General features: G+C 47.9%; 1 protein-coding gene across 1 annotated transcript; it reads left to right on the forward strand.

The window, feature by feature from the left end:
• Positions 1-242: 242 nt before the first annotated feature.
• Positions 243-8,814, forward strand: SLC35E1 (solute carrier family 35 member E1). Its single transcript, XM_036399510.2, has 6 exons — positions 243-642; positions 1,505-1,575; positions 1,892-2,029; positions 2,818-2,943; positions 3,390-3,635; positions 5,016-8,814. Exons 1-6 carry the CDS (start codon positions 243-245, stop codon positions 5,244-5,246), a joined length of 1,212 nt encoding a protein of 403 aa, XP_036255403.1. The 3' UTR covers positions 5,247-8,814.
• Positions 8,815-10,693: the final 1,879 nt, after the last annotated feature.

The following is a 10,693-nucleotide window of genomic DNA, read 5'->3' on the forward strand; positions in this document are numbered from 1 at the left end:
GCCCGGCTCACGGCAGCCCCTGGGGCTCCATCACCCTGTGCGGAGCCGGTACCGAGGGCGCGGGGACCCCGCGGGGCCGGGCCCGGGGCCGGGCCCGGGCCCGGGCCGGGCGGGGCGGAGGAAGCCAAGCGCCGGAGGAACGGAGGAAGTGACGCTCGGAGCCCGCCGGGGCCCCGCGGCCGCCCCGCCCCAGGAAGCGACGCGCCGGGGCCGCGCTGACGTTCGGCGGCGGCTGCGGAGCGATGGCGGCGCCGCTGGCGGCTCCGGGCGGCGCCGGGGCCGGTGCCGGGCCCGGGGCGGGGGCGGCGCGGGGCGGGCGCGGGCCGGCGCTGCGGGAAGGGGCGCGGGTGTCGGCGCTGTGCCTCGCCTGGTACGGGCTGAGCGCCGGCGGTAACGTGGTCAACAAGCTGCTGCTGGGCGGCTTCCCGCGGCCCGTCACCGTGTCGCTGTTCCACATCCTGGGGCTCTGCGGGCTCCTGCCGCCGCTGCTGCGCGCCTGGCGCGTCCCGCCCGCCGGCCCCGCGCAGCTGCCGCCCCGCGCCTACCCCCGCTACATCCTCCCGCTCGCCTTCGGCAAATACTTCGCCTCCGTGTCCGCGCACGTCTCGCTCTGGAGGGTGCCCGTGTCCTACGCGCACACAGGTGAGGGATGCGGGTGTCCCGGGGGTGTCCCGGTGCCGGCTGTGCTCGTAGGGAGGTGCCCGCGGGGGTGTCCTGGGGGCCAGCGTGGATTCGTGCCCAGGGGGGTGACCTGAAACCCGGTGTGTGCTTGTATGGGCACCTGGTGCAGTGTCCTGGTACCCAGTGTGGGTGCCCAGTGCAGTGTCCCAGTGTCCACTTTGGGTGCTCAGTGCGGTGTCCCAGCACCCACTGTGGGTGCCCAGTGCAGTGTCCTGGTAGCCAGTGCGTGTGCCCAGTGCAGTGTCCCAGTGTCCACTTTGGGTGCTCAGTGCAGTGTCCTGGTACCCAGTGTGGGTGCCCAGTGCAGTGTCCTGGTACCCAGTGCGTGTGCCCAGTGCAGTGTCCCAGCACCCAGTGTGTGCTGTGAGTATCCAGTGTAGTGTTCCAGTACCCACTGTGGGTGCCCAGTGTGGTGCCCCAGTACCCTCTGTGTACTGTGGGTGCCCGGTGCAGTGTCCCAGTACCCACCCTGTGCTTGTACAGGTGCCAAGTGCAATGTCCCAGTACACTCTGTGTGCTCATACAGCTATCCAGTGTGGTGTCCCAGTACCCACCCTGTGCTTGTACAGGTACCCAGTGCAGTGTCCCAGTGCTCACTGTGTGTCCCCAGAGCTGTGCCTCTGTCCCCAGTGGGTGTTGGCAGCAGATCCAGGGGCAGTGCCCCAGTGTGTGCCCTGTGGGTGCCCAGAGCACCAAGGTCCAGCTGGTACAGGTGTCCAGGACAGTGACAGGGAGGGAGCACCCATCCTGGGCTGGGCTGAGCTCCATCCCTCTGCTGGTGGTGCTGTCCCAGTCCCCAGTGATGTTTTCTTGCTGTCCCCAGTGAAAGCCACCATGCCCATCTGGGTGGTTCTGCTGTCACGGATCATCATGAAGGAGAAGCAGACGACGAAGGTGCGGACAGGTTTGCTGAGGTTTCTTCTCTTGGTGCTGCTTGGGGGGTGCTCTGCTGGCTTGGGGTGGATCTTGTGACTGGAATTAGATTGTGCAGATTTTTAAAATCCCTTTTCCTTTTATTGTGAGTGTAAAACACACCTGAACAACGACCAGGGTGCTGCTATCTGATGCACTGGAGTTGTCATCGTCTACTGCAGTCACTCAAATTTCCTTGAACTGCAGTAGTAAAATGGTTGATCCCTAAATCAGCAGGATGTATAAACTCGTTGAAAATTCTTAGCAGATGCCATTTACCCCTGTGTCCCTGCTGCAGGTGTACCTGTCTCTGATCCCCATCATCACTGGTGTCCTGCTGGCCACGGTCACAGAGCTGTCCTTTGACATGTGGGGACTCATCAGTGCCCTTGCTGCTACCCTGTGCTTTTCTCTTCAGAACATCTTCTCAAAGAAGGTACAGCTCTGTTCACAGCTCTGGTGCCACCCTTCAGCAGGACAGGGTGTCATTTCAATTACATAAATGTATTTTTTTTAGTTGGCTTTGCAATCAGACAAGTCCAGAGGGTTGGTTGTTATTTTGTGTGTTCCCTGCAGCTCTTCCCATCTCTTGAAGCTGTTACTCTGAGTTTATCCTGAGCCCTTTCTTTCCTCTTCAACGTGGATTTTTTTATTTTTCTGGTGGCAATTCAATAGTGCTCAAATTCAATAATTCATTTAATTGTACCTTTAATTGTACCTTGTTATATCAAATCATTCATCTGTGCAGAACAAGTCACTGTCAACACTGGGCACTCCTTGAAACCACAGTAACAAAATTAAAGTGTGTGGTTTGGCTCTATTTAGTTACAAAATGGTTTCTGTTTTGTTGAGCTATCAATATATATTATATTATATTATATTATATTATATTATATTATATTATATTATATTATATTATATTATATTATATTATATTATATTAGTTTTATTAATTATATTATATTATATTATATTATATTATATTATATTATGTTATTATAACAATATATTATATCAATTGTATCATTAATTTTAATTTTAATATCTTGTTGATACTAAGAGCCACCACTCAAAAAAACCATTGTTTTTCAAAGAGACATCAATTTTTCTTTGGTCAGCCTAATAGGAAATTAATACCATAAGGATATTTACTTATTTTGCTCATTTACCTGTCCCCTGGAGCAGTTTGTTTCCTGACTGCTGTTCAATAATGGCTCTTGCCAGGTGTTGAGGGATTCCAGAATTCATCACCTTCGGTTGCTGAACATCCTTGGCTGCCATGCTGTGTTCTTCATGATCCCAACCTGGGTCCTGGTGGATCTTTCTTCCTTCTTGGTAGAGAATGACTTGGTAAGTGCTGAATTTGGAGAACTGTTTGCTATTATGAAAGAAAATAGAAAACAAAAACCAAACAAACTCCAGCACCCAACCAGGAAAGTGCTCTGAAGTGTTTCAGTGTGGAAGGAAGTGTTGTGAAACACCTGCAAATTGTTTCACAGGAGTTAACAACGTGTTTCTTGTGAGAATTCCTGTCAGGGTTAGCAGAGGCAGCGTGAATGTCAGGAGCTGGGAGCTGGAGGCAGAACCAACACTCCCGGGGTGTGTGGGGAATGTCCTCCTCTGCTTTCTCTGAGCTGGGAGTTGCATAAAGCAAAGAGCTTGGGGGCCTCTTTAGAGCTCAGTGCAGACATTCCTGCCTGCAGTGGCAGGTAAGAAGTGCCTCAGGCTGTGTTTGTGTTGTTACCTGAAACCCGAGATAATTTTTTTTTTCCTTCCTGCTGTTTGCTTTTCCACAGAGCTCCATGTCTCATTGGTCCTGGACCTTGATGCTGCTTATAATCAGTGGATTCTGTAATTTTGCCCAGAATGTGATTGCCTTCAGCATCCTTAACCTGATCAGCCCCCTGAGTTACTCGGTGGCCAACGCCACCAAGAGGATCATGGTGATCACCGTGTCCCTGATCATGCTGCGCAACCCCGTCACCAGCACCAACGTCCTGGGCATGATGACAGCAATCCTGGGCGTCTTCCTCTACAACAAGGTGAGCTTTATCCACCAGGAAGCGCAGCTGGAGCAGCCCAGCAGCTTTGAGTTATTGTTTTTACAAGTTCAGAGCTCCTTGAGACAACACAAAAGGCACGAGGCTGCATTGCAGAGGAGGGATGAGCATGGCCCGGGTGAAGGACTTGGTCACAGCAGCTGCTGGGCCTCTCACACAATTAAATTTTGATCTTAAGCTCTTTTTGAAAAGGGAAGTAACTCAGAATCTCTTGAGCAGAAGTTTGTTTGGCATGTGAGAGGAGTGAGGTTTTCATTAGAGGCCACTGATATTTTAAGACTCTTAACAAGGAAGGGATGTGCCTGTAGAACTGGCTGCTTTTCTCTGGGTATGGCAGTATTCTAGGTGCTATCTTAGCTGATAGCTAAGAAAATCTGCCTTCACTGAAGGGTTCTGAGGCTTGGGAAGGGGCTGCCCAGGGAGGTTTGGAGTGTCCATCCCTGGAGGTGTCCAAGGAAGGCCTGGATGTGGAAAAATCTGGGATCAAGTCCAAGTTCTGCCCCATCAGTGCTGGGTGACAAGGTGGGGATGGGGCAGAACTTGGACTTGATCTCAGATTTTCCTGTGGGAATCTTTAAAATTAGAGGGTTTTGGGAAAGCTGCAAAAGGGAAGTTTTATAGACAGCAGAACTGCAATTAGAGCTAAGCAGAAGCCATGAGATTGGTCAGCAGAAAACTCTATGAGGAGTAGAAAGTAAGGACAAATAGAACAATGGTCTGTGTATTAATGCTTGGATAGAATAACTCCCTAAGCTACAGAAAAGTATATCTAGGGAGATATTATGAAGTTCTAATTATAAGTAATATTATTAGAGTAATATTACTTATTATTAAAGTACTATTAATTAATAAGATAATAATAATAATTATTAAAGTACTATTAATTAATACTGATTATTAAAGTAATATTACTAAGTAATATTAGTGAGATATTAGGAAGTTTTAAGCTTAATAATGGAGCTCTGTGCATTGTGTTTGAAGGCTCACAAGCAGGTATTGTATTTGAAATAAGCAAGCATTGCTTTAACCCAAGGCAGGGGTGCTTATAGTGATTGAACTACTGGCAATATAGAATATTTACTATACAGATATAAATACTGTCAGTATGCTTTTGCTTTGTGTGATTGGTCAAAAAGTGACATTAAGTGACTTTTAAGTGAGAGGTAACATTAAGTTCTTTGTCTGCTGCCTGGGGTGTGAGCTGCTGGCATCTTCCCCTTGCCATAGCCCTGTAATGAGGCTGATGCTGGGAAATAAAACAGCTTGGGAAATGTTCCCCAGCAGCCCCATCCTGGCTGTGACCTGTACACAGACCCCTGGGCAGCCAAAACGATTCTGTGACAAACTCCCTTCCTTTCCCAGACAAAATACGATGCAAACCAAGAGGCAAAGAAGCAGCAGCTTCTCCCAGTGACCACTGGAGACCTGGTGAACTTGGAGAGGCACCGAAATCCTGCTGAGAAGTCCCAGAATGGACTCGCAGCCTTCGGCCAGCACGGGGACTTCCTGCGCAGCAACGTCCTCACAGAGCACTTCCAGTTCAGCAGGCAGAGCTACCCCACAGCCTACAACCTGAATCGCTTTGATATTTAGGGTGTCCTGGCACACAGGCACAGACTGTGGTATCAGAGTGTCCCCAGCATTATCAGAACACTTTCAGTACATCCATGAATGTCACGGAGCCATTGAGGTGTGCAGGTTTGCAGGGCAGGGCAGGTGCAGGGGAGTGGTGCAGGAGCTGCTGGGCTGAGCTTTAATCCTGGAACAGCTTTAAACCTGGAGCAGCCAGACCTGGAACAGCTTTAAACCTGGAAGAGTCAGAGCTGACACTGGAACCAAACCCCCAGAGCAGATCCTGCTGAGGTGGGAGTGACCCTGCAGAGTGGAACATCTGTCACTGCTCCTCTCAGACTCTGCCAGCTCCTTGTTCTCTTGGCAGCTGAATTCTGGCCAGTATCTCCTTTCCATGCTGGTAACGTCACCTTTAACTTGTTCTTTGATAATGGTTCAATGATCCTTTTAATGAAGCTTTCAGGAAGAAGTGAAAGCAAGGGGTCCTTGTGCTGATCAGGATTTGTCTGGGGAGGATCAGCTGCAGGCAGGCAAAGCCGAGTTCATCTCCAGCATCTGTGCAACTCCTTGTGGATATTCACAACCCTTGTGCCTCTGCCTTCAGCCCTGGATGAGGAACCAGAAATGTTTCTGCAGGAGCAGGCAGTGGAAGGATTGATCTCTCCCAGATCTGCTTCAGGAAAAACACAGTTCTCCAAATCACTGCTCATGGCAGAGAACAGCCAGGCCCAACCTAAAATCATCTTTGTTTTCTGAATCATGTAGTCCTGTAACTGCAGACATTGCTGTCCCCTGGCCATGCAGGAAACTCCTTCCAATAAAAGTGTTTGGAATAATATGATTTTATTTTTTTACTTGATTCACACCTGTTCTTTCAAAACTGTTCTGTTGCTTTAGAAACTGAAAGGTGAAAGGTGTTTTGTTCTCAGTTTTATGCATAAGTTATGCTCTCTTATATGACTTATATCTTTTGAATGCATTGATTTGAACAATCATCATTATTAATTGTTTCTTAAATCTTTTTAGCCCCTAATTTGGGTTTTTTAAATTTCTTAATCACTGCTGTTGGAGTAGCTGTGTGGATTTAGGCTGACTTCCACTTCCTGCTGAAAGAAGTTAAATTTTGTATCCTGTGCTGTTCCTGCAACTCCCCTGGCTCGAATAGGAAATGAAAGAAAAACTGGTTGAATCAGCAGTAAATAGATAATTTATGGCTAAAAACTGATTCAGAATCAATTCTAGACAAGGTGATTTTGTGTGTCAGGTACTGCATTTGTGCATGGAAGGGATGAACCTTGGCTTTCCTTCCTTTGAATGAAATTCCTTGGAATGAAGTGAAACCCAACTGGGAACTTGGGTTTCACTGAAGCAGAATTTTCTGTCCTTGCTTTAGTAAAAGATTTTAGGGGCCTTCTTTCCTTCCCAGACTGTTGTACAGTGAGACTTTGATAGCATAAGTTTTATGCTTTTAACCAGAGAGGTACCAGACACCAGTGACAAAATCCAGGCTGTGTCACAGAACACTCCTCTTATTTATTGCTTTAAAATGACCATTTCCATGATGTGAGATGATGATTTGGCTCCTTTCTGGATAATAAAGAATTTATTTTTAAGTGCAAAATCAAGCTGATCTTATTCTTTTGGCTGCTGGGGGTGGTGGTTTCATGAACAGCCTTCCACCAGAGAGCCCAAAAGAGGAAATGGTCCTTGTGAAACTTGAGAGATGGGTTTAAAATGCTGCTGCTGCTGCTGCTGGGTGTGAGCAGAGCTCCTTGCCTTGACTGGAGTTCAGTGTGTTCATGCCAGCTGAGAACTTGGGATTTTGGTAGCAAATCTAAATAAATCTGTCCCTAACCAGGGTGAACAAGGTTATGAGGAAATCTTTCCTTCAGATGAAATTTCTTTTGCCTGTTCCAGTATTAATGAGTGTGTAATTACTTCTTTTTAATATGGGGGAAATGCCAAATGTGTATTTCTAGGGCTCATTTGCCAACATTTCAATGCTTTTACTTACAAGTAACAAGGATTTGGTGAAGTCTGCATTTGGTGCTGAGTCTGCAGAGACTGATTTGAGGATGAGACTCAGGCTGAGATTTCAGGAGGGGCTGAAATTCTCCAGCTGCTCTCAAAAGCTGTGACCTGGTGAATTCCTGCAAACCCTGAATTCTGTCTTTGTGCCTCAGTTTCCTTTTGGGAAATGGAGATGATTCTTCTTTAATCACACAGGGTGAAATACCAGGAAAAACGTGGCAGTGGGGATGTGCAGGGATCCTTGAGTTCATCTCTCCATGCTCTGCTGTGCCACGTTCCTACAGCCTCAGCTGCCACAGGGAGTAACTAAAAACCAGGCCAGGGGTTTTATTAAATATATTCAGATTTGTTTCCTTTTAAAGAACACAACCAAACATTTTCTGGCCAGTGTTTTCACAGCAAGCTTGCCCTGCACACTTCCCAGGGCAGATTTAAGCTCAGCTTTTTCTGTAGTCTTGGCAGCAGCTGAAGGTTTCCTGTTCACAGCTGTCCCAAATTCCAGTCTGGCCCAAAATGAGGATTTCCCAGGAGGAGAATGGATCTTTTGAGGGCCCAGGGAGTGAATCTGTTCCCTGGAGAGCTCCTGCTGCTGCTCCCAGGTCTGAGGGCAGCAGGGATGGCTGGGGTGGTGCAGGGTCTCATTAAACCTGTCAGGTTGCACAGGGTGGATTTGCTGCATCCCAAATCCCAGTCCTTAAGCAATATTGCCCACGTTCAGGGAGAGGAACTTCCTGACATTGCTGTAATCAACATCTGAATCTTGGAGCTCTGCAAGGTTTTTGGCTTGGCCAAGTGGGATGTTTGTTCTAAGCTGGTTTGTAAATGAGGGGTGTGTTTGACTGTGCACAGGGCTGTAGGAAGGACAGAAAAGCTGGAATGAAGAGGGCAAAGTCTGCACAAGTGTGTACAATGACCCTGGTATTGAATCAAAGCCAAGGCTTTGGGCTGATTCTTTGCAGGAAGCTCTGGGAGTGTCCTGATGGCCACTGCTGAGGAGCTGGGTGGATGTTCTCACTCACAAACGCTGAAACCAGGGTTAGAACTGGACTTCCTTGAGGTATTTTGATTTTTATTATGCATTTTTTTACACAGAAATACATCACAACATTGAAAAGCTTCTTCCCCAAGCAGCCCTGGGTAGTTGTGGAAATAAGAAAATCAATCTCTCCCCACTCCACGTGGGTTCCTGTTGGTAGTTCCAAAGAGTATTTGGTGCTCTTTAAAAATATTCCCCCTGCAGGTTGAATTTTAGTACCCAGTGGTGGTAAGAGGATCTTTGTCATCTGGTAAAATGCTTGTGGTTTTTAAATAACTGAATGCTAAATAAAATTGAGGCAAGACTTAGGCTTTGTAAGTGCACAGTGATTTGTAAAAATAGTGTTGGTATTTTGGGGTCAACTCATGATGATTTCCAAAGCTCAGTTTTCCTTTCTAATCTGTTCAAACCCATTTTTTTCTGATGCAGCATTTTGCAGCAGAAGGAACTTCTGCCATGTGGCTCTTTGTGAAACAGGTGCAATATAAATAAAGGGAAAATTTTGTTTTTCCAAGGCTTAAATTTCTGGGTCGTGCTGTGAGCTGTTAAAAATAATTCTGAAATCTCTTTGTGGTGATGTTCAGGGCAGTGAAAGGAATTTGTTAACCCTGAAGTGACAGGTGTGCAGATAGCCAAGGGGTACCCAGCTTTTTTGGTGTTATTTTATATTAGATCTCCTATAAATTGATGGGAGTATGGGTGAGTTTCCCAAAAACCCAAACCAAGCCCACACTCCTGCTGTGTGGAATCCTGCCCTTCAGCAAATGAACTTTTGTGTGTTGTTTTCCTGTTCAGTTGCTCTGTGAAGTTCTGGATGTCACTCGGGCCCATGCTGGGATCCCTTTGGAACAACCACACTGGGACTGCAGCTCCTGGGGCTCCTTCCTGCCTTCACCAGGAGGTCACACGGGTTTTGGAGGATCCCTCTGCAGCAAATCCCCAGTGTCACCGTGCTGGGGACAGCAGGGAGTGCCCAGTGTCACCGTGCTGGGGACAGCAGTGAGCCCCAGATGGCACCGTGTTAGGGACAGCAGCAAATCCCTGATGTCACCGTGCTGGGGACAGCAGGGAGTGCCCAGTGTCACTGTGCTGGGGACAGCAGTGAATCCCCGGTGTCACTGTGCTGGGGACAGCAGGGAGTGCCCAGTGTCACTGTGCTGGGGACAGCAGTGAATCCCCGGTGTCACTGTACTGGGGACAGCAGGGAGTGCCCAGTGTCACCGTGCTGGGGACATTAGCAAATCCCTGATGTCACCGTGCTGGGGATAGCAGTGAATCCCCGGTGTCACTGTGCCGGGGACAGCAGTGAGTCCCTGATGTCACTGTACTGGGGACAGCAGAGAATGCCCAGTATCATTGTGCTGGAGACATCAGTGTCCCTCCAGTGTCCCCCCAGTGTCATTGTGCTGGGGACACCAATAAGCCCCCAGTGTCACTGTGCTGGGGACACCAGGGAATGCCCAGTGTGACTGTGCTGGTGACAGCAGCAAGTCCCCAGTGTCGCTGTGCTGGGGACAGCAGCGAATCCCCAATATCATCGTGCTGGTGACACCAGTGAGTCCCCAATGTCACCGCGTCAGTGCCACCCGCCCGTCCCCGGTGTCACCCCCGCTCCTGCCCTGCAGTTCCACCTTTGGCCAGCAGGGGCACAGCGAGCCCGCAGGACCCTGCAGTTCCTCACCCTCACCACCAGGCGGCGACAGCGACTGAAATCGAGCCAAAATCTCAGACTTAAAGTTTGTTAGAGACAGGAAAAAATAAACACAGAAACCTCTATTTCCTCCTTATAGAACCGATCTTCTTACATTTTCAAGGTCTTTATGCTTAATTTTTATATATACATATATAAAAGTTATATTTGTCTAAGTGTTATATGAATCTGTATTCAGAATTCCTTACCTTCTGAAATTCTGTGTATAATAGAGTAGATGAAGAGGGTTATTTGGAAATAAGCCTCAGTTATTATATAAATTAGAATTTTTTTTCAGTATGTATATGAAGTTTTAAAGTGAGGAATTAAAACATAGGGACAGGAAGCCAGAGGTGGATGGAAGAAATTCTCATTGAATTCTCAAGCATTCTCATGTTTGGCTTTTAGGTTTTTATGTTGAAGATGCAAAGCAATGAGCAGAACAGATATCACAGCAGAGGGAGGTGAACAGGGTGAGCACTGAGCCCTAGACTGAACTCAATCCTAATTCTCCTTCCTTCTTCCTCCTCTCTCTCCTTCCCCCTTTCTCCCAGCTTTCTTTATTCCTCCTCCTATTTCTACTCTCATAATGACAGAAAACTAAAATGGAAATGCAGAAAGAATATTTAAACTTAATGGCACAAAGGAAATAATTAAAGATGGGCAGGGTCTGCCAGGCCCCTCCACATCCACATGGTCACAGATCCATCA

This window comes from Molothrus ater, chromosome 26 (assembly GCF_012460135.2).
Source record: "Molothrus ater isolate BHLD 08-10-18 breed brown headed cowbird chromosome 26, BPBGC_Mater_1.1, whole genome shotgun sequence".
NCBI classification, from domain to species: domain Eukaryota; kingdom Metazoa; phylum Chordata; class Aves; order Passeriformes; family Icteridae; genus Molothrus; species Molothrus ater.

Excerpts from the sequence above, each read along its gene's own strand:
- SLC35E1 (XM_036399510.2), top strand. The coding sequence starts at position 243 with ATGGCGGCGCCGCTGGCGGCTCCGGGCGGCGCCGGGGCCGGTGCCGGG. Across the intron at positions 2,030-2,817 it reads AGAACATCTTCTCAAAGAAG|GTGTTGAGGGATTCCAGAAT; the intron begins GTACAGCTCTGT and ends GGCTCTTGCCAG. Across the intron at positions 2,944-3,389 it reads TCTTGGTAGAGAATGACTTG|AGCTCCATGTCTCATTGGTC; the intron begins GTAAGTGCTGAA and ends GCTTTTCCACAG.